General features: G+C 39.5%; 1 protein-coding gene across 1 annotated transcript in view; it reads left to right on the top strand.

The window, feature by feature from the left end:
* Positions 1-21,714, top strand: part of PASD1 (PAS domain containing repressor 1) — a 93,646-nt gene that overhangs the window by 60,157 nt on the left and 11,775 nt on the right. The window contains exons 10-11 of the mRNA XM_045068079.1: positions 82-143; positions 17,672-17,750. Of these exons, the coding sequence (XP_044924014.1) occupies positions 82-143; positions 17,672-17,750 (141 nt within the window). The remainder of the gene's footprint in view (positions 1-81; positions 144-17,671; positions 17,751-21,714) is intronic.

Genomic DNA, 21,714 nt, shown 5'->3' with positions numbered 1-21,714 from the left:
CTCACTTGCACCAGCAAAACTTTTTTTTTTCAGAATCTCCAATTTCTTGTGAATATTCAGCAGTGTATTTGTGGTTTGTAGGTGTTGGGGACAGACACGTGCGAGGCCAAGCCTAAGACTAATAGTCATTCCACTTTCTCAATGTGCGTTATCACTCCCGGTTTTTCTCAGAGTGCACACATTTCCTTCATTAGTGTTTTTACTTTATTACAAGACCTTTTACTGAATAATCTGGGGAAGAGGCTATTTGTAAAACATAACACGTTTAAACAGCATGAACTCAAGACACTCTCCTGTTAGGAGAATATCTGAGATGCAATTGCAACAAACTACATGGGTAATGAATTTTGTATCAATCAGCAGATCATTGTAGCAAAGATTCAGATAGAGTTCAGAGAGTGAGGAAACCTGTGTTTTACTTTTAAGTAGAGTTTAATTGGGTGAAAAATATTCTGATGCAGAAGTGAACCAGCTACCACATCTATGCCACTGATCTACATAGAATATAAAATGTTTTCTTGAGGCTTCTAATAATGTAAGAAATTATCACTCCAGTGTGGATGAATGTACTCTAGTTTCTTTTTTTTTTTTAAGATTTTATTTATTTATTTGACAGACAGAGATCACAAGTAGGCAGAGAGAGAGGAGGAAGCAGGCTCCCTGCTGAGCAGAGAGCCCGATGCGGGACTCGATCCCAGGACCCTGAGATCATGATATGAACCCAAGGCAGCGGCTTTAACCCACTGAGCCACCCAGGCGCCCCTGTACTCTAGTTTTATATGTTCTATACTTCTATAAAATATTACTAAATTTCCTTCAAAAATTTTGCAATGGATTATATACCATGTAGACAGTAAGAAGGAAAAATAACACTTAGGACAGAGCTGATGGGTCTGATGAAGACATTCTGTTTAATTCCAGCCTCCCTGTCCCTTTCTACATGTTCTTTGAAAGGTAAGAAGCATCTTGCTAAGAGGCTTGAAAACTTTGTACTTATGAAAGAAACACAATGAGGGAAATGTGAGATCTTCAGAAGAGTCTGTTTCCATGGAAGATATCTTGTCTTGCATATTTCAGATTTGAGGCTAAGGAATATTTCATTTCAGGGGAGGGACTCAAGGGTTGGGTTATTTTCCATTAAAACTACATATGCACTGGAGTGGAAGGTCTTGTTTGCTTGGACCACTGAAGATAGAAAGAAGTCATGAGTACTCGAAAGTCAGTGAGGGGCAGACCAAAACTGGAATACTGTGTAGCCCTCTCCTATCTGTCTCCTGCTAGAGTCAGAAGGATGTACCTAACTACTCGTTCAGTTTGTCCAGTGGTACGTAGAGGTAAGGCCCAAATTCCCATCGTAGCATCGTCTCAGTACAATGGCCTTCACAATAGGATTAGACCTGTTGGAACATAGTCATAGAGCATATGCAATTTGCCCAAACTCACACAGTTGGTTCCACAGTAGAGCTGGAATTGGGACCCAGATTTTCTTGGGCTCATTCCTGTCAGGACATGAGTTTCAGGAGCTGTGGCTAGTATGGGATTCCAGGGAAAAAACTCAAGGAGTCTTTAAGAAGTCCTTGATTGGGATGTTATTGGGAGAAAATCTTTTTTTTTTTTTTCCTTTAATTTCACCTTAAATGTAGAGGAGAGAGCAATTAATAGATAGGACACTACAATGATTAACCCTAACACTGTTGATGAAGATAGCATCTTCTCACCCTTCGATAGAGTAAAGAACACAAGAAAATCAAATGTCAAGCATTTCTAAGGGTTCTAGTAGCTCTTATATTTGCTTGCAGTCTTCAAAAACTGCTACAGTGCTGGAATTGGTCCCTGGGGAGACTCCACCTGTCAGCAGCTGCACCAAAAAGAATGTTCCTGCTTAATTCCCCCTTTTAGCTTGTGTCAGTGAGAAGTTAGTTGTACAAAGGTGGGAAGAGAATTTTATAAAGTTGTATGATGATTCTAATAAGCATACTTTTGCTGTATGGAGCCTTGGTACTATTCTATACTGACTTGATTCCTCGTGTCCACCCCATCTTGAGCAGGAAAAGATCCTGCGTATCTTTGTATCACAGGCTGTTAAATTTGGTTTCTCTACCACTAAGGAGCTAGCTTGCCAATCTCATCATTCCAGTCCCAGTGAACCTCATTCATATTTAGCACCTGCTCTGTATGAGAAGTTCTGTTCTAGGCTCTGAGGACACAGCAGTGAACAAAAATCCTTAACTGCCTGGAGTTTACATTCTAGTGGAAGAGAAAGACAAAACATAAATCAATAGAATGGAGTAGAAAAGATGGTGAGGAGGGCCAAGGGCAAACGTTAAGCAACGAAGAGGGATAGGGAAGGTTGTTGGGGGAGGTTACATTTGATTTAGATTTTGCCATATGCAGTTGACATTTTTATCAATTAAATGACAGTGCAATGTTGGCAGTTCCCGATGGTGTCATGTAATAGGGTGGCCAGCTCAGCTCTCCACAGAGACCTTTTCACAGCCTCTTAAACCTTCAGTCAAGTCTTCCTGCTCTCCCTGTGCAAGTTACTTGGCTAATTCTACTCCACGCTGCCTGCCGTCATCTTTGGTAGTATTTGGGTTTTATTTCTCAGCTTGACCATTTACAAGTTGTGTGATCTTGGAGAAGCCTCCTTGACTCTCAGGTTCTTTATCTATAAACAGTAAAGATAATTACTGCAGAAAGTGCATCTTAATCCAATAAGATAAGGAAATGAGAGCTATCTGCTTCGATAACTAAATGAGATCTATCTGCTTTGTAAAATACTATACAAAGCCAAGTTATTATCAATTAAGAAGTATTTTTAAAAATAGAGTAATTATAATTTAAATCTATACTAAATCTTTAACTGTGCTATGATGACATTATTAATTACAAAGGGTTACATGTCAACTTGGCTTATGGTCATGATCTGAAGTCTGTCTCTGGTAATATCTTAAATACTCTTATTTTTCTATTAATTTAAGGTTGTTGGCTTTTCCTGTTTAAATCCAGCACATTTTAAATTCTTATGAGATGGTTCTATATCCATTAACACCCAAATTGTTCTCTGTAACGTGTCCACCTCACCTGGCTGTGTGTGTCTGTCTAAACATGACAGAATTCCCAGCTTGGAGGTCATATCCACTCTAATAACTGCATGCTTTCACACTTGCCTGAGGGACTCTCACATGATGATTCCTGGTGCTAATAGATAAGGAAAGGAGTTGGGGTCCATTCCCATGCAGCTGCAGCTGTTAGATCTGGAGCCAGCCACTTGGTTTATTGTGTTAGTATGTACAGGACCTGGTTCTTGAGCAGGGAAGCCATTAAAAAATGAAGAAGGAGAAGGAAGAAGAAAGAAGAAGGGGGAGCAGGCTCAGGAGTCTGGGTTTTATGTTTCATTGTGTTTATATGAATCATAGCCCACCTGTATTCCAAATTTAGCTATATGACATATTATTTTGATCATCTCAGAGCATACAGTCATTAGACTGCCTTATTAGATTTACAATTGATAAGAGTAATTTCATTGTTAATATTTTTTGAAAAGCTCAAAGTAAGACTCAAAACTCATTGAAGCAGCTCCGAAATCACTGAGGGCTTAGACAGTAATGAAAAGGAGTCTAATAAATATCATCAAAGTTTGGAAAAACTGGGAACAAATTATCGAGTATTAGCCTATTTTATGAAAAGTAGTTTTGGGCAAATACACTGACAGCTGCTAATTCTGCTCAGACAGTTAACAATGTAATATCTTCTCTCTTCCTGGTGTTCATTCGTCTTTTGTAATGAAGATGTCATGCTGGGTATTAGGATCTGAGGAAGTGGGACATGCTCTGGCTCTCTTTCAACCTAATATTTTTTGCCCTATCTTTTTGTATTCCAGAATATTCTTCTGCTTTAGTTCTGTTAAACTTTTTTGTTAATTTTTGAACTTTTATTTGAGTATTGGCAGGAACTATATGTATGTGTCCGCCTCTACTTGTACTCACAATGATTGGAATTTTGCTGCATTTGTTTTATCATTATGTATAATTATTCTCTCTCTGTCTCTTCTGCTGCACTATTTATTTATCCATTTGTTTATTCACTGGATTATAATATTATTTTTCCATTATTATTTATTTCAATGCTCAGATTGTCCCAGAGTCGAACCATGGTCGCTCCTTTAATCTGGTTCTTGTGTCTTTTGAGTGCTTCTCACCATTCTTGGAACATTCCTTACTTTCTGGCACTAATGATATTACAGGTTTGTTTTGTTCTTTCTCTGCCTCAGCCATGAAATCAACTGGTTGTCTAAACCTTAGCCAAAGGAATCTTGGCTTCTTAAGTGCAGGTATTTAGAAGACAAGATCTGGATGCTAGTTGTGCTCCTTGTTACTGACTTGTGACTACTTCTAGTGCTTTCAGAACTAGCACACAAATCCACACACACACATAGGCATAAAGACCTATATCTATATTTGTTTCCTTGTCTGTCTCTTTGTATGTGTACCATGGTATATATGTGTATATAAAATAATACAAACCGTGAATTCATATGGATGACTCCAATTCTAAACCAGCACCACAAGGTTCATTCTGGGCCTTTCATTTCCATTTTTGCAACACTCTAATCCAATAGTCAGATTAGCTTGGCCCCATTATCCTCAATATATTTACTTATTAGCTCAAGTCTAGAATACACAGAAAGGAGTTTTCTGGTTGCCAACTCATGTCATTGAGAAAAGCAGACTTCTTCATTTGAGTTCATATTTTTGTTTTTAAGATAAAATTTATATGTAATAAAATGCACAGATCTTAATTGTTATTGCATGATATTGGACAAATGCATAAACACATGTGACCCATATTCCCATCAAGACATACAGTATTTTCAACACACTAGAAAGCTTTGTTGTGCCTTTTCTGTTATTCCACTACCTAGTGGCAACCACTATTCTGATGTTTTTCAGTATAGATCTTTTCCCTTTGCAAGAACTTCGTAGAAATGACCCATATAATATATACTCTGCTTAGTCTACTCTCTTAAAACTCAGTATAATGCTTTTGAGATTCATCCTGTCATACGTATCAGTCTTTCTTTTAGGTTAAGTCTTTGGATGTGACACAATTTGTCAGACATTTTCCTTTGATGGACATTTCTTTCTTTTTCTTTTTAAGATTTTATTATTTATTTGACACAGAGAGAGAAATCACAAGTAGGCAGAGAGGCAGGCAGAGAGAGAGACGGAAGGAAGCAGGCTCCCTGCAGAGCAGAGAGCCCGACATGGGGCTCAATCCCAGGATCCTGGGATCATGACCTGAGCCAAAGGCAGAGGCTTTAACCCACTGAGCCACCCAGGCGCCCCTGGACATTTATTTCTAATTTTTGGTTACTACAAATAGAGTTTCAGGAAACATCCTCTTATAGGTCTTTTTGTGGACATACATTTACATTTTTAAATTGTTAAACAATTTATTAAATTTTACAGCAAAATTGATTTGTTTTTTTTTCTTGGTGTACAGTTCATGGTTTTAACACAGGCATTGATTTGTGTAACCATGACCATAGTCAAGATAAAGAACAGTTCCATCACCCCCAAAAAACCTCCTTGTGCTGTCCATTTATAGTAATCCCTACTTCACCTCACCCTCAACCACTGTCAGCTGCTCATTTATTCTGTATCCCAGTAGTTTTGTCTTTTTGAGAATGTTCTATAAATATAGTCCTACAGTATGCAGTCTTTATCACTGAGCTGCATTTCAGTATATGGGTGTACAACAGCTTATTCATTCACCTGTTGAAGGACACCTGGGTTGTTGCCATTTTGGGGGCAATTATTAATAAAGGTGCTATGAACATTTGTATACAAGTTTTTGGTGGACATAAATTTTCATTTCATTTCTCTAGGGTATTAAATTATGGTATTAATTCACATTCCCCTAATGACTAAAGATGTTGAGCATCTTTTTATCATTTGAATATTCAGACGCTTTGTCTATTTTTAAAGCAATGTTGCTTACTTTCTTACTATTGAGTTTTGAAAATATTTGTATAGTCTACATACAAGTCCTTTGTCAGATATTTGATGTGTAAGTACTTTCTCAAGTTTGTAGCTTCTTTTTTCACTCTCTTAACAGCGTCTTTTGCAAAACAAAAAATTTTTAATTTTAAAGAAAGATAGTTTTACCATTTCTTCTTCTTTTTTTTCTTTTGGGGCCATGTCTAAGAATTTATTGCCAAACCACAGATCACAGATTTTCTGTGTTTTTCTCCCTGGAAGATTAATAGTTCTGTGTTTAAGGTTTGTAGCTATGATCCATTTTGAGTTAATATTTTTATAAGGTGTGAGGTTTAGGTTTAGGTTGAAGTTCATATTTTTTGCCATATGGATGTCCGATTGTTCCAGAACCATTTATTAATATATAATCTTGTCCCTCTCCTGCTAAAAAGCTCTCAGTGGTTTCCCCTTGTTCTTACAATGAAATCAGAAAGCACTTTGTCTGATTTGTAAGTCATAATGCTGTCATGCTTACCTATTCCTCAAACCTCATTTTGTGGCACTCTTCCTCCTGTCATACTCCATCTGCACCGTGAATTCTCACAGCTCTTTTCCAACACAGAACCTTTGCACATGCTTATGTCTTCAACCTGGAATATTCTTCCACTGTGTTGTCCCATGGTTCTCTAGATCCACTTTTGGTTCTCTCCCATGGTATCCTGCTCTTTTTTGTTTGTCACACTTTTTTACAGTTCATAAGTGTATAGTTATCTTCTATTTGTTCATTGAATTCCATATGAAATTGTAAACCTGTGAGTTCTGTGTTCTCAGTGCCCAACACTGTGCCTGCCCTCATGAAACTTATTGCCTAGTGTACACATGGACAAGTAAACAAGTAACTATAATAAAGTCACCATTCCATGTCAATGTGTCTAAGCTCTTTCACTGTACTTTTGGTCCTGTTTTCTGCACCGATGAAAATGTCTTTCTCCTCCATAGTTTTTATGTCCAGATCCTTTTCACCCCTCCAGAATTTCCTGTCAGAAGTTCCTGCTGCCTGGGCTGGAAGAGCTCTCCCTTCCCTGCTTTCCAGTTGGCACACTCCACTTTGCCTTGAGATTACACAGATGGTCTTAGCTCTTCTGTTAGAGAATCAAAAGCTCCGAGAAGGAAGTATTCAAACTGCATTCAACTTGTGCCTCCCTCCATACAGAGAATAGTTTGTCTTATTAAATTAACTCACTTTCTGGTTTCTAGGATACAAACATGTGAGTAGCCGTGTGCCACCTTGCCAGTAAAAATTGATGGGGCTGATGTGGAGAACGGAAAAAGACAAAATTTTTTTTAAAGATTTTATTTATGTATTTGACAGACAGAGATCACAAGTAGGCAGAGAGGCAGGCAGAGAGAGAGAGGATAAAGCAGGCTCCCTGCCGAGCAGAAAGCCTGATGCAGGGCTCGATCCCAGGACCCTGGGATCATGACCTGAGCTGAAGGCAGAGGCTTTAACCCACTGAGCCACCCAGGTAGCCCGGAAAAAAAACAAATTTAAAGTTATATCTCATGTTTACACAGCCAACTCTTGGGTTATCAGTGCTTTAATATGCAGTGAAGACATATAAAAAGGTTTTCTTTTAAAATATGCTGGAATTTGACCTCTGTAGGGTTTTTTTTTCCCCAAATGGCTCAATAATAGTCCTATGAAGGTGACAGAAGAAACAAATAGAATGCCACCTTTGAGAAATTTTTAAGACAGTTGATTATAAAGTAGGAAGATTGAGATGCCAAATAAAACATGCGCTGTTTGATAAAACCTTACCATGAACATAAGTATCCAGGCCAGGCCCTCTGAAGCCACTGACTGTATTAAAAAGAAATCGGTCCAGCTGTGTTTTTTTCCGTGTAAAAATACTACGTGTGTTTTCTTTTTCTTTTTTTTTTTTTCCTGAAGTGCTTTGTCAAGGGAATAACTTAGACTAAACAATGATGAACTTAAATTCATAAAACAGTTTTCAAACCATTTCAAACTGGAAGCAATATTTGATAATATACCTAAACATGAAAATAATGAAGTATGCAAGTATATACAGTAGCAGATGAATTATAAAAATGCATCTCAACTATCAGTTCCAGTCCTTCAAAGACTGTTCTCTTGGAGTAAGAGATACATCCTTATAGAACCCTGTGCCGTGCTGCAAAGCTTGGTGTTAATAGGCTTATTCGCTGGAGCGAACAGAGCCAACTCTCTTTATATCTTCCCACACAGTGCTGGTCTTAGTATAGTCTCCTGTCTGATTTATGAATTTCTCCTGGAATGAATTTTCCACAAACATATGATGGAGAACTGTGTAGCTTTGACATTCAGTCTCCCTGTGAATGTTAGCAGTGTTAGCAGCTGGCACCAAGGCTGAGGTCTAGGCACGTTCCAGGGGCTCATTAACCAACACTATATGTCACCTTTTCAATGTTTGAAAACGGCTCTTTTTGGGGGGGGGGGCAGACCACAGAACACTAATCAGATTCTAAAGGTTCCTTCTTGTTTGCTTAATATTTTCATGCTGGTCAGAAAAGCAGTGTTCTTTTCAAGATGATAAAACGTTGAAATTTTTTTCTTTTGGTTATTGATGATTGACCACATTTCATAGCAATAGGGTTTTTGTTTATATGGGGTTTGCTTTCTTTTCATTCTTTGACAGTAGGGCATTGCTTATTATAGGTTTCTTGCCCTTTGAGGTACAGGGGACATCAGGCCATGGCTTTTACTATGTTGATGATTTGTATGTACTTTCTAAGTGGTATGAATATTGTGCATTTCTTGTTTTTCTCTTCTGGTGAGGAAATACCACTGAATGGTGTTAGATATTTTTCCTCTTTTGATGTGTTTGTGGAAAACTGGTGTAACCAAAAAGCACATTACAGAAGTTCAGACTGGCCCTTTAGAGCGTGCTGTTTTCTATGAAATGGATAGAGTAAGCCTTTGATGGAAATTTTCCCATTTGGACTCCATCCTTTGTAAAACACTGAAATATATGAGGGTCAGAGCATTTGAGTTTTGTTCCTTTTTAGTTATGTATCAGCAGTGGTTGGAAACAAGTCTGTTTACATATCACTAAAACAAGGACTGAGTTTCCTTAGCTATGTGATAAAAGTAATTACCTCCCAGATAATTTTTTTAGAGACTTTATTTATTTATTTGACAGAGAGATGGAGAGAGAGCACAAGTAGGCAGAATGGCACACAGAGGGGGAGAGAGAAGCAGGCTCTTGGCTGAGGAGGAAGCCCCCAACGTGGGGCTTGATCTCAGGATCCTGGGATCATGACCTGAGCTGAAGGCAGATGCTTCACTGACTGAGCCATCCAGGAGCCCCTCTTCCCAGATAATTTCAAAAGGGACCCCATACTTTAAACATATGAAACTTGACATTTTGTTTTAAATCTTCATATTCTCATACATTTGAACTTCCTGTATGAGATAGGTTTGGTAACATAGCAGCTTAGGGTTAGGGTTAGGGAAGATGCCATTGATACATTTGGCTTAGAGACCCTAAGTCATCTCTTAGGAGCACCAGTTCTCTTGGCACTTTGGCCAAGGAACAACGAGGGGTGAAGGGCTTAGAGTAGGAATCTGAGAGAAGAACCAAGTATTTCCCAAGCCATCTTATTTCATTTTCTGCCTACCTCCCAACCCTCACACACACTCACATACAAACACACACCCCCCCCAAAACATTTCCTGTTCTATCCTTTTTGGCCCCAGAGTACTGGGTCAGAAAATATATGGGTTTTGTTTTGGTTTTGGTTTTTGGATTTTTTTTTTTTTTGCCAGAAAGTGCATTTAAAAACTGCCAGGGAGGTGAACCATGAGAGACTATGGACTCTGAAAAACAATCTGAGGATTTTGAAGTAGTTGGGGGTGGGAGGTTGGGGGAACCAGATGGTGGGTATTGGAGAGGGCACGGATTGCATGGAGCACTGGGTGTGGTGCAAAAACAATGAATACTGTTACGCTGAAAATAAATTTTAAAAAATTATTAAAAAAACCTGCCAGGTTCCTCAATATATCATAGTCAATAATATAAATTACTCTATAAGAGAAGACTGGATATTCAAATAGTACACTAATTTCATTCAGAGTATCTGAAATATCATACTTTGCCCCTCCCATTAAAAAAGAAAGAAAAAAAATTTGAGACTAAAAATAATTTAACCCAAAAAACATTTTTGGAAGCACTGTATTACTCAGCCATCTGAAAAGACGAATACCCACCATTTGCATTCGACAAGGTTGGAACTGGAGGGGAATATGTTAAGTGAAATAAATCAAGCAGAAAAAGACAATTATCATAGGGCTTCACTCATATGTTGAACATAAGGAATAGAGCAGAGGACTGCAGGGGAAGGGAGGGAAATCTGAATGGGATGAAATCAGAGAGGGAGATAAACCATGAGACCCTCTACTCCAGGAAACAAACTGAGGGTTACAGAAAGGAGTGTGGTGGGGTTGGGGTGACAGGGTGATGGGTATTTAAGGAGGGCACATGTAGGAATGAGCATTGGGTGTTATATGCAACTAATGAATTGTTGAACACTACAACAAAACTTATGACATACTATATGTTGGCTAACTGAACGCAATAAAAAAAGTTACCATATTCAAATGCTAAAATGTTTTTTAAAAGTGGGAGGTGGGATTTGCTGTCCCTTTGCTAGCAAGAGACTATGATCTTGAACAACTTCCAGTCCATCAAGATCTTTCCCAAGCAGTACTGAGCCCAGGCTGCTTTGGGAGAGAGTGGAGAAGCTGTTGCCCAGGGCTGGTAGTGGCAATTCCTTGGGGGTCCAGCAACTCAGGATCCCAGTCTGTGCCCCACCCCGAGTCTCAGAATGGCTCGGGAGAGTGTTTCCGAGTGAGGTAGTCATCCAAATCTGAAGACTCTTCACCTCAGTGCCTCTTCTTCATGAAAAAAACATGAAGATAAAGAAGTTTTTAGACCTCTCAAGCCTGTTGATTTGACCACATTGGCAGTAGAGCTTCCAGCAGTGGAAGATGTGTGACACCCACACAAAGAGGCAGATGGCTACTCATCCAGTGAGTAGTCAGGGACAACAGATGAGGAAGATGATGATGTAGAACAAGAAGGGACTGAGGAACCCACCTCTGGACTTGTGAACACCAGAGCAGCAGCATCTCTGAATTTGAGCAATGGTGAAACAGATTCTGTGAAAATTATGATTGTCCATGATGATGTAGCAAGTGAACCAGCCATGACCTCTTCTAAGGAGGGCACTTTTATTGTCCACCAGCCTCAGTCTGCTAGTAACACTCTCCAGAAACACAAATCTTCCTCCTCCTTTACACCTTTTATAGACAGCAGATTACCACAGATTTCTCCATCTAGCGGGACAACAGTGACTTTTGTGGTAGGATTTTCCTGTGATGGAAAAAGACCAGAAGCCATAGGGCAAGACCTACGAAGAAGGATTCAGCAGTCAATGTGAATCTCATGAACACTAGACCACAGAGTGACACCAAAGAGATTCATAAATGTAAAATGAGATTTAATCCTGAGATTCTGTGTGCCGCCTTAAGGGGAATGAATTTGTTAAAGGGTACGGAGTGGGGCCTGATGTTGCTTGACAGAAGTGGTCAAGGGAATATAGATCCTCTAATTAACTGAAGATGATTTCAGCAGATGGATGTCCTTGAAGGCTTGAATGTCTTGCTGACAATGTCTGGCAAAAAGGATAAGTCAGTTGTCTATTACTGATCTTGGTTAAGAAATAAAATACTTCACAATGTTCCAGAAGTTGAGATGAAGCAAGGATGGACAACCATGGGGGACTTGGAAGTATGTGTACACTATAAAGTTGTAAAATATGAAAGAATCAAATTTCTGGTAATTGCAGAATTCTGTGAGGGTCTATGCATGGGCACCCAGGCTATGTCAAAAATTTATGGGCTTTAAGTCATTTGGAGAATTGGTGCATAAGCCATTACTGGTGGATCTCACTGTTGAGGAAGGTCAGAGGTTGAAAGTGATCTATGGATCCTGTGCTGGATTCCATGCTGTTGATGTGGATTCAGGATTGGTCTATGACATTTATCTACCAACACACATAAGAAGGAACCCGTACTCTATGATCCAGTGTAGTATCAAACCCCATGCAATCATCGTCCTCCTGAACACAGATGGCATGGAACTTCTTGTGTGCTATGAAGAAGAAAGGGTTTAGGGGTGCCTGGGTGGCTCAGTTGTTAAGTGTCTGCCTTTTGCTTAGGTCATGGTCCCAGGGTCCTGAGAGTGAGCCCCGTATCAGGCTCTCTGTTCAGTATAGTACCTGCTTCCCCCTCTCTCTCTGCCTACTTGTGATCTCTCTCTGTGTCAAATAAATAAATAAAATTTTTTAAAAAAGAAGAAGAAAGGGTTTACATGAATGCTTAATGGAAGAGTCTCCAAGTATGTGGTTCTGAAGTGGGGAGAGTTGCTGATGTCTGTGGTATGTATTCAATCCAGTCAGATGTTGGGTTGGGGAGAAAAGGCCACAGAGCTCCGTTCTGTGGCAACTGGTCAGTTGGATGGTGTGTTTATGCACAAAAGGGCTCAAAGACTAAAATTCTTATGTGAGTGCAAGGAAAAGGTCTTCTTTGCCTCTGTTGCATCTGGTAGAAGCAGTCAGGTTTATTTCATGATGTTAGGCAGGGCTTCTCTTCTGAGCTGGTAGAAGCAGTGTAATAAGGATTGTTGGTCTCCAGATTTTTCTAAATCCTGAGAACTTGGAATTCCTTGCATATTGGAGCTTAGAGCTCCACTCTGTAATCCATGACAGCTCTGTGTGTGTGTGTAGGCTCTACATGTGGGGGTATTTTGTTTTCATTTCCTTTATGCACCTCTTACCAGTTTATCCCTCTTCTTTTCCCTACTCAAAATTAAATCAAGGCTGCAATACAGCTGGTGCTGTTCACATTCTTAAAAAAAGAAAAAAAAGAATAATGAGCTCAAGATAATCCTTGTGACAATGAGGCATATTTCAGGATGGCAAATTGCTCCTTTCCACTCTAATGGTGATGATGTAACTATTGCCCTCACTGGTATAAGCAGTTGGCAGACGGGGTTTCTATTCAGACTTTGTCATTTATTATGACCTTATAATATTATTCACCTTGTGGAGTCTTATCTTCATCATCTATAAAGTGGGGATGATAATAGAACATATGCCATTGAGTTATTTTAGGATCCAAAGTGGCACTATGTATAAGATACTACATGGTAGAAACTCAGTAAATAATAGTGTCTCCCCTGCCAGTCAGAGGTGAGATTGGTGATGGGTATGCAGTAAGGTTAGTTAGCAGTTGTCATAGAACTGAGGGTGGTGATGGGGTACTCACTCCAAATAACTGATTTCTTGAACTGATCAAAATTATCCCCTTTGCCTATCTGCCTTTCAGTGAGTTTCCCCAAAATAAACTAATTCCATCTTCAAATAATGTAAGTCTATTAAGATGACATTCTACAGCAATTTATTTACTAAAGGTGTTATAGTGAAAGAGAAGGAACATTTAAAAAGCAGGGTAGTTATTTTGTATTAGTAGGGATCAATTTGTACATTGATCCAGGGGCTCTTACAAGTGTGTGTTGTACACACAGCCATGTAGCTACACAATACCCCTCTTCCTCCTCCAACCCTTGTCCAAAGGAGTAACCGTCTAGGTGATCTACAGTAATAGCACTTCTTGATCCCCAGTCTGCTTATCTTAACACTGGAGAGTCTGCTTGTTGGTTCTAAAGGAATAGAATGGTAGCATGCTAATGGTAGCATGTGCATAAAATGTATAGAATACATTTTCTAGGAGAGAGGATTAAAATCACAAAGAACCATTTTAGAGCAAATCACTGTCTTATACATCCCAAATCATATATTTAAGTGGAGAAGAACTTAGAGGAATGGAGCAATCAAAGAGAGAATGACTAATGAGGGCATTTGAGGTGATCACATTGGACTACACAGATTACAAAGCACTTTGTCCAAACATTATTTCATCTTTACAAGAATGTTGCAAGGTACATATTATGAACTTCACTTTAAACATTCATAAGCTGGAGCTCAGGGAAGCTAAAGGACTTGCTCTAAGGCTCACAGCTAGGTAGTATCAGGGCTGATGTTTGAGCCCACGTCTGTGTGACCTCAAATTCTGTCCACTTTCCTTTGGCAGCTCTGGAATGCTGGACACAATGGTGAAATTGGGGAAAAGGGAAAAATAGGAGGCTGTTTCAGGCATTATCACTAGGGGACCACTTAAGAGAGTAGTTACTTGGGGAGAGGTAGACTCTGGAGATGATGCTAGTACTAATCCACTTGTCAAAGATGGCTGAGATGCAGTTGGGCCTGGAGGAAAAGTGGATGCTTGCACATTGACCTAAGACTTCCCATTTCAGACAGGGAGTTTATAGTGGGTTTCTCTTGTGAGCCTATGACCTAACTTTGGTTAGAGTAATCTTGAAAATAAGTTTCTTAAACTTTGGTCACAACCTGTGACCAAGAAGGGAAACCTGGCTTTCCTTTCTGCCATCACTTCAGAGGAGAACATCTCAGCTGTTAAGATAAACATGGAGAAACATTTAAGATTATATTTACTGCCACAACTGTTAAAACAACACCTTTGTTTATACTGTATCAATGTATGAAAAGACAGTATTCATTGAACGTCTTTTTCATATTTACAGTTTCATCTACAGAGCAAGTAGAAGTATATGGTGTTTTTTGAGCCAAGAATAACCTTCCATTAAAGTAATTCAGCAGTTTTGAGTGCTTTACCAGTGAATATCAAACCTTGGGAAAAATGTAAAATAGAGAGAGTAGGAAACATTAAGGGCTCAATTTAAGAGTAACATTTTGAGGTTTTACATAATGAGACAGGTACTTTTCTTTGTAAAATTAGAAGTTGTTATTTCCATGTAAATATAGCTAGCAAAATGTTCTTTGGTGGGACGCCTGGGTGGCTCAGTTGGTTAAGCAGCTGCCTTCGGCTCGGGTCATGATCCCAGCATCCTGGGATTGAGTCCCACATCAGGCTCCTTGCTCAGCGGGGAGCCTGCTTCTCCCTCTGCCTCTGCCTGCCACTCTGTCTGCCTGTAGTCTCTCTCCCCCCCCCCTCTGATAAATAAATAAAATCTTTAAAAAAAAATGTTCTTTGGTCATTTCCTTTCTTTTTGAAAATTAGCTGATGAGATTTAGTAAAGGAAAGTTCTGTTTCTGTCTGCTCCTAACCAAAGGGCAGCAGTGTTTTATGGCTGCAAACCCTCCACTACATCTCCTGTCCTGAGCCTGACCTCATCATTTACATGTACCGACTAGTTAGGTATGACATTCTCTTTAATGCATTTTTTTTGCAATGTATGTGCTTGTTTGTTAATTTTACATTCTGATTACAAGTCACAAATATGCCATCTATATTGATGTATAAAGAAGCATGAAATATAAATTCATGGAAGACTCTGGAAAACAATTACATTCTTGATATCTAAGCAGTGGATTTAAAGCAAATGATCATTACCTCATGGTGTTTTGTTGTCAAAGTCAGTGTCTTGTCCAGTAAAACTCACTGCATCCTTTGATACAGCACTGTCCAGTAGAACCTTTTGTGGTGACAATGATGCTCTTTATTTTTTTTAAGATACATTATTTATTTGAGAGAGAGAAAGTGTGTGAGACAGCATGAGCAAGTGAAAGGAGCAGAAGGAGAGGGAGAAGAGCTCTTGGCTGAGTCAGGAGTCCAATGCGGGGCATGATGTGGGGCTCGATCCCAAGACCCTGGGATCATGACCTGAGATGAAGGCAAGTGATTAACCAACTGAGCCAACCAGGTGTCCCAACAGTAATGCTCTTTAATATGCTCTAATACCATAGCTGCGAAACACATGTAGCTACTGCACACTTGAAATGTGGGTGCCATGACAGAAGAAATAAATTTTAAATTTTCTTTAATTTTGGTTTTAATTTAGCCACATGTGGTGAATGGCTGCCATATTGGACAGTGCAGTAATACATTCGTTCACATACTGTTATCTCAGGTATAGAGTTATTTGCTGTTTAAAAGCCAATATAATGACATTTAAATGCTTTTAAGGAACAGATAGAAGCCTCAGTTTGTTCTTGAAAATAACTGTTCTTGAAAATAACAGTTTGTTCTTGAAAATAAGCCAAGCTGACCTGGGGTGAGGGAAGAATGTGCAAATATTTCCATTGAGCTAGCTGGTCAGATTGTTTATTCCTTTATTCACTCAGCAAATATTCATGGAATACCTAGTATGTGCTCCATTGTGGTAGGTGCTGGGGATACAAGCACATGTGCACTGCCTTCAAGAAATTCACCAAGTAGAAAAGTTGGACAGAAAGTTAGTAACAAACTCATACAGAAGCGAGTAGAGAAAGAGTGAAGAGTCAAAGATGACTCTGCAGTTTTAGTCTTGAGTGACTGCGTGAGTGACTCTTGGAAACAAAATACATTTCCATAACAGATCTTTGGGAAATTTTTAAGTCTTAATAATTAGTTTCAGTATTAAAACCAAGATTCTCATTCATTCATATTCTCTCACCCTCCCCAACTCTCCCCCAGTTCTCTCTCACCTTCCACTCATTTGGTGAAAAATAAGCTAGTACTTAGACTCCAGTGCCAGGAAGCTGCATTTTCACCTTGGGCATCGAAATTCTAATTTTGATAGAAATGAATTGTTAATGAGCCAAAGAATAGAGAGTTTCTCTAATTACAGGAAACAAAATTAAATTTGGCCTGAAGGCATTTTTTGGTAATTGCAGTTGGTTTAAAGATTAAGAAGATTCACTCATATGCCTTGCCTTTTTTTTTTAAAGCTTGCTTTGCTCAGCACTGTTAACCAAAGGCATTGAGACCCGTAGCAAACTTCATTCTAATGAGGGTCCAGATGATTTATTTTATAGATACATTGCAGAACAACTTTCCCTGTAGGGATAGTAGCACCTCAAAGATTGATATGATGTATTAAGAAAAATAAATATTTGACTTATTTCGGTAAGCATGATACGCTCTAGTTCCATCCATGTTGTCACAAATGGCAAGATTTCATTTCTTTTGATGGCTGCATAGTATTCCATTGTGTATATATACCACATCTTCTTGATCCATTCATCTGTTGATGGACATTTAGGTTCTTTCCATAGTTTGGCTATTGTGGACATTGCTGCTATAAACATTCGGGTTGCTGGGGGGAGGGGCTTTGGGAGAAGGGGGCGGGATTATGGACATTGGGGATGGTATGTGCTTTGGTGAGTGCTGTGAAGTGTGTAAACCTGGTGATTCACAGACCTGTACCCCTGGGGATAAGAATATATGTTTATAAAAAATAAAAAAATTTAAAAAAAAGAAAAATAAATATTTGTTCTTTTTTTAAAAAAGATTTTATTTTTTGGGGAGAGAGAGAGATGGCAACAGAGAGCGTAATCGGGGAGTAGAGGGAGAAGCAGAGCGCGACGATGTGGCGCTCAATCCCAGGACCCTGGATCATGATTTGAGCAGACTCTTAACCAACTGGGCTACCCAGGCATCCCTCCTATATTTGTTCTTATTTGAACCTTATTTTTACCGTACAGTAGAAAATTTAGATTTAAATGGCAAGTGAGATGTGCTTACCATTTCTCTGTTCATCTCTTTACAGAAGCCAGGGCCAAAAGAGAAGTTCTAGAATGGAATTGCTTTGTGCTGAATCTGCTGCTGCTGTTGCTGCTGCCTCAGAGGTATGTACATAAGAGCATAAGAGAGTTATAGGGTAAATGGATGGATCCTTCTCCTTGTAGTATTGACTCCTTAGTTACTGTGTGTTCCCAATAGAAAAAAGTTTTCATTTTGAGAAGTATCCCATGTGGGCATAGCACTTGATTGGGATTCCACAGCTGCCATTTTGTAGCCATTTCTTTTCTTTTCTTTTAAAGATTTTATTCATTGATTTGACAGACAGGGAGGGGAGGGAACACAAGCAAGGGAAGTGGGAAAGGGAGAAGCAGGTTTCCCACCCACCAAGCAGGGAGCATGACATGGGCCTCATTTCCAGGATCCTGGGATCATGACCTGAGCTGAAGACAGACGCTTAACCCACCAAGCCAACCAGGTGCCCCCCTGTAGCCATTTCTTATTGGGAACCGTCAACTACCATGCTCACACTGGGGAGCAAGAATATCCTGTCCCCTTCAAGCCCCTCTAACCAGACTAAGGATCACATCGACATGAGACAATCCTGTAACACCATTGGTGGGAATGCGAGTTGGTGCAGTCACTTTGGAAAACAGTGTGGAGGTTCCTCAAAAAGTTGAAAATAGAGCTACGTTAATGGGAGAAAATAAAATTTAATAGTGTACATGGAGGGAACCTACACAGGCATGGAGATTTCAAAGAAGTCATGCAGCATGAGGTATATATGTCATTCTGAACTAAGGAAAAGGGGGTAGGGGGTCTGGGATTTCAAAGAGAAGGAATGCAGTCCTCAGGAAGAATGAGAAAGACTAAATGTCTGGTAAACAATTGCTTGATGGGCCCCTCAGTAACAGTGGGACACAGAGAGGACTTTGATCAGTCAGGCACTGCTAGGTTTCTCCCTGTCCACCATTCCTAGTTCATGGTATAATGGTACATGGTGATAACTCTCTTCATGCAGCAGGGCCTCTACCTAAATTATTGTAGGCAGTTGTCTGGCAGGTAGAGTTTTTCCTGAATCTGCTGAGTTTTGATTGCTTTTTTAACTCAAAATAAACTTCATACCAAAGTGGCCCTCCTTAGAGACGCCTGTTCTTGGCCCCCAACACTTGGTATGGTCCCTGTAGTATTTTTTTTTTTAATTAAGCTAAGCTTTATGCCATTGTTCAAGGCCTTTTTTGACCTGTGAATACATTTCAAAAAGGAAGAAGTTTACTGATGTGCCTGCTGCAGTAGCCTCATGTGGGGTAGCCTCATGAGCTGGCATCATCCCTTCATGGGTAGAACCCAAGCCCCAAATCGTCTAGATTGCCCCCATCATTTTCCTAAGCCACTGAACGTTTCATCCATTTATCTATTTACTGGATGTCACTAGAGAAAATCTTAGAGGGATGCACATTAATAGAAATATGAAACCTGGATCTGCGTTCAGTGATCTGAAACTCTAGTCTGGGAGAAAGGATCAAACTGCAAGAAAAAAAGGCACAGAAGAGAAAAAGCCTCCCAGAAAACTGTCCCCGGGGATGGTGCTCCACCTTACCTGCCAAGCCCTGGGTGCCTGTTACACAGCTGTGGTGGTGGTGCTTCAGAGAGAAAGATGGCCTGAGACTTCAAAATATAAAGGTCAATTCCTAATTTGGCCATTTATCGGTGTTGTGACCTGGGGAAAGTCATTTGCCAGTGGAGAGCCTCTGTTTCCTGTCAGGAAAAGGGGAGTGGTCATGTGCCAGGCTCTCTCATCTGGATGTAACCTCATTTATCAGTGTATATTCTGTATTCCTGCAATAGAACAGAGCTTCTGTGAGAACAGGGGCTGTCCTGTTCATCAGCGTATCCCGAAATATCTTGAACAAGGTTTGCCACACATAGTAGGCGCTCATACCTATTAGATGCACCGATGAGTATTGTATGTCACAGCACTGTGTCATTTTTATAGCACGCTCCAAATGTAACGTAAAGGGATTCCAAGAGCAGTATAGATAGGCTGGGTGGGTGGATTTTCACTTCAGTTTTCGGGCCTGCATGTGGTTTTGTCTGAAAAGCTTTGTGTGTTTCTGGGACTGTGCAGACAGTAGGTATTTGTACTGTTTAAGCTCTTCTCTAACGTAGGAAACACACCTATGTTTTTAAATACAAAGGGCTGATTTTATATTTTTATATTGCATTTTCCAACTATTGCTCATTGTAGGAGACCAGAATTTGCCACTCCAAAATTTGTCTCTGGGATAAAGATTATTATTTTTTTTAACTTTTTTAAAAAGATTTTATTTATTTATCAGAGGGGTGGGGGGAGAGAGCGAGCACAGGCAGACAGAATGGCAGGCAGAGGCAGAGGGAGAAGCAGACTCCCTGCGGAGAAAGGAGCCTGATGTGGGACTCGATCCCAGGACGCTGGGATCATGACCTGAGCGGAAGGCAGCTGCTTAACCAACTGAGCCACCCAGGCGTCCCTGGGATGAAGATTATTTTAAGCTGCATATTTTTAAGGAAGTGCAAACATAGGAGAAGCTCCAAAGACTGAGTAGAAGTTAACCTTTTGTAAGAGACATTTACATTTATAAGGAAAATCTCCCTTTGTTGGAGGTGGCTCTTGCTCTAGGTATCTGGGAACTCATCAGTGGAGAAGATAATGATTTAGATCCGCATAACAATCTCACCCTTATTATTCTGCTTCTCCTGGTCACCTCCCATAAATGACTTCTCCAGTCTCAACATCTTCTTTTGTCTTTAGCTGGAGATGGTATTTAAGGTGATGGCTTTGGCCACTTTGGGGAGTCAGTCAGTTTTCCTGGATCTCTCCCATGATACAGGAGGTATCCATGTTTGATTTTTTTCTATTAATCTGTCTAATGTTAATTTAATTCTTAGACCAGTCAGAAGAAACGTAAAGGGTAATAAGCTACTTATATGTAGATGAAACTTTCTGAGGACAGCACATCTGCTAACATTCTGTTCAAGAAAGAATGAAATGGTTGAAATTAGGTAGAAAAAAGCTAATTTAACCAGAGCAGTGCTCTGTTTACGCACAAACTAATTGCTGTTATTCTAGGAAAAGAGGCCAAGACATCCATAGAACTCTGGCCATCATTCCAGTGTCTATGCTGCTGACAGCCTGACTTCATCAGTCCATAAATACTCACCTAGGATCTGCAGTGTGTAATGTGTAAACACCCAGAATCTTTCAATTTAGTGTGTCTTGGGGAAAGTTGGCCTTAAAAATTCTCACTTCATAAACTTATAAAACCTAAGTAATTATAACATGTAATGGAATTTCTTTTAAAGAAACCCATAACCCCACCACTATGGCACAATTGCTATTTATTTTTGCTTATTCCCATTCAGTCTCAGTCTGCCAATTTTAATCATTTCAGTAACTGTATGATATTTCACGGAATTGAGAAACTTCTGCTTCTAATCAAGATGGCATGACTAAGGACCGGATTTAACTTTCCTGCCCCCATGACAAAAATGTATGAAATAATAGTTTTCAAGAAAATGGTCAGTCATTAGGCAACAAAGGACAGGGACTCCTAAGAGATGGGAAACAATTAGATAAGCCCTGCAGTTGCCACAGCAAGTTTCCAGGTGGCAAATCTGCTCCCCTTCACTGGTATCTTTTTTTTTTTTTTTTCTGAAATAGTTTATTTGCTTTGTTCCCCCCCAACCCCGCCCCAGGCCAATTAACCACTGGTACACATGATTTTGTCATTTTAAGTTTATTTAAGCTTAGTGAATTTATGTGGATAGGCTAAATAAAACATATGAACACACAAAAAATGGACATCTTAATCAATACCCGAGGATACACATTTCTACTGAAATATCCAAGAAGCAAGGAACTAAAGACTAAATTGATATATGACTATGATAAAAAGCAGAAGGAAAAAGACTGGGGAAAAAGGTCATATCCCATCTTATTGAATCTTATTGAATACCATCTCACCAGAATTTCTGTCTCAATAATGAAAAGATTGTTACATCCCCAGCAACATATCGCTTCTTTTAAGGAGT

Source organism: Mustela putorius, unplaced genomic scaffold (genome assembly GCF_011764305.1).
Source record: "Mustela putorius furo isolate JIRA1106 unplaced genomic scaffold, ASM1176430v1.1 tig00003899_pilon_pilon_pilon, whole genome shotgun sequence".
Lineage (NCBI taxonomy): Eukaryota > Metazoa > Chordata > Mammalia > Carnivora > Mustelidae > Mustela > Mustela putorius.
The sequence above is the reverse complement of the archived record's forward strand: the minus strand, read 5'-3'. Positions and strand labels throughout refer to the sequence as shown.